The sequence below is a fragment of the Anneissia japonica genome, unplaced genomic scaffold (assembly GCF_011630105.1).
Source record: "Anneissia japonica isolate Jap-2015-1 unplaced genomic scaffold, ASM1163010v1 scaffold2918_len238339_cov177, whole genome shotgun sequence".
NCBI classification, from domain to species: domain Eukaryota; kingdom Metazoa; phylum Echinodermata; class Crinoidea; order Comatulida; family Comatulidae; genus Anneissia; species Anneissia japonica.
In genome coordinates, this window is record NW_022734790.1 from 141,107 (window position 1) to 143,393 (window position 2,287).

Genomic DNA, 2,287 nt, shown 5'->3' on the forward strand with positions numbered 1-2,287 from the left:
TAAGAGACAGTATATATACAGTAGTTTACCATGGCAGCTTACATAACTCAAAGATATCCTTAACATCAATGCTACTCGTGTAATCTTTGTAAGTTCGGCCACGTTTATGTTGGCCAGCCCAGTCACTCAAACAATATTGCAAAATAGGTAAGCACCGATTGATTTAAAAAGATGAGTCTTTACCAACAACAAAGTAATTAAGTTTCTTCATCACGGCATTGATTTGCTACTACATACAGGCTACTGGAGTTGAAATTCCAACTTAGATTCTCATCTATCTAGGTACCAAGAATAATTTCTATATTTGAATCTTAAAAGTTGTTAATGGTTCTTTCAATTTTCGAAAATCAAAAATCAGTTCTTTGGTCTTACTAGTGTGCATATTAGGGTAATTTTATTGCGCCACTTTTAAATCATTATTGTACAAATACATAATAATACAGTGTATAGTAATAAAGCAATATATAGTAACATGATGTTATAAATCGTATCAAACATAGTTCATCAACGGAAGTTTTTTTTATCAGGCCTAGAGTTGGGAATCGAACCCGCAAACTCTGGATATCTCGGCAAGCGTCGGCGAGGGCCCATACGATAAATTTATGTGTTCCGTAAAAAAATATAATACACACATAGATATGAGGAAATCTATAGATGGTGTACTTAAAATGAACATTGAACTCATTTATCGAATACGGTAGTTTAACTGCAGCTCCCGTGGTCTTTTTTATTTATTTATTTTGAAAGAGGGTCACCCATCCAGTTCCTGCAGAAACTGACCATTAAGGGCCCTCGATAAAACATACATACAATAAAACATGTAAAATATTATATATTCAAAAGACAGATAAAAGTTGAAAGGCCAAGAATATTAACAATACATCAAAACTAGTTAAAATCTGACAAATAAAATATATATATATATATTTAGCTATTAATAAATTGCTTAATTTTAAGTTTTAAGGAGCAAATTTTTAGATAAGTGAATATCTTTGGGAATTAAATTAAATTTATAACTAAAACATTGCTTAAAGATTTCTAAACTAGGTCGAGGAATAATTGCAATTAGAATTAATAGACCTTTTATAAGTTTTAAAAGGAAAAGACCAAAGAAGCGGTTTAATGGTATTATTAAAATAAATTCAATATTTGGTTATACATTCAACATATATAACCTATTCCAAATTTAATGCATTTTTTCAAAACATCCAATTTTAACAATAGGCCTATTTTCTTTTTTATTTCATAGTAGGCCTATGTCATGTTAAAGTATTACAAAACGCATGCGTAGGCCTGACGTTCGGACAATTTGGTAATTATTCTATACCGTGTATGATCCTCTGATAACAACATATATATATATATACTGCATTTACATTTACTAAACATAATTGGTTATCTTCTATTGGTATCGAGATATAGCATGGTCTTAATAGACGTACAGGGACACTTATCTACCTTGAAACTTATAATAGGGGCCTAGGCCTAATTAATAATGGATATTGATTTGTTTGCAATTATTAACACAAAAACGGTAACTATAATCCATAATCCAATGATTCTAAATATGAAGTTATATTTAACCCCACAATTACCTGAATTCCATATTATTGATAATTATAGGGCTATTACAAAATTGTATTTTAGTTTACAAGAAAGTGCAAAGTCGGCTACATTTTGTAGATGTCCTGCCCTCTTCCCCTAACAACGTTTTTTCCTCATCGCCTGCGTTGATGGCACATTCTGGTTTATCTTCAACCTGGTTAGCTCCTTGTATCTCGCTTTCTATTTTCATGGCAGATGTATTCACAGTCTTATTGATTGGGGATCCAAGTTTGTCTGCATTTGGTTCACTTAGCTTTTCTATTGGAGTCGTTGAAAGTGGTTGAGGCAATGAAGACAAGTTCTGGCGATTTTCGATCTTTTTACCGGATTTAAACGGTGATTTCAACTGGTTGTTCAGAGGAGAATTTATTAATTTCGTCATATTATCTCCTACTGGAGATTTGACATGGTTTTTCTGATTATTCGTTGTTCCTGGCTTTTTGCTTATCTTTTGAACTTTGTCTTTCTTTTCAAGAGAACTTTTGAATTCTTTCTTTTCAATGGGTTTTGTATTTGGTAAGTTTTGATATCGGTTCCCTAGTACAAAATCTGTCTTTACTGGCTGTGGTTTGCTTGGTTTTGCTTTTTGTAAAGGTGCGGGTTTTTGTACAGACTGATAGGGGCTGGCTTCCTCACTGTGAAATATAAGCCAGACAATGTATCAGTCTATTTCAGTACTTTT

At 32.3% G+C, this 2,287-nt stretch overlaps 1 protein-coding gene across 1 annotated transcript in view; it reads right to left on the bottom strand.

The window, feature by feature from the left end:
- Positions 1-1,648: 1,648 nt before the first annotated feature.
- LOC117116488 (soluble guanylate cyclase 88E-like) overlaps positions 1,649-2,287 on the bottom strand; it is a 14,497-nt gene continuing 13,858 nt past the window's right edge. The window contains exon 12 of the mRNA XM_033260550.1: positions 1,649-2,240. Within this exon, the coding sequence (XP_033116441.1) occupies positions 1,649-2,240 (592 nt within the window). The remainder of the gene's footprint in view (positions 2,241-2,287) is intronic.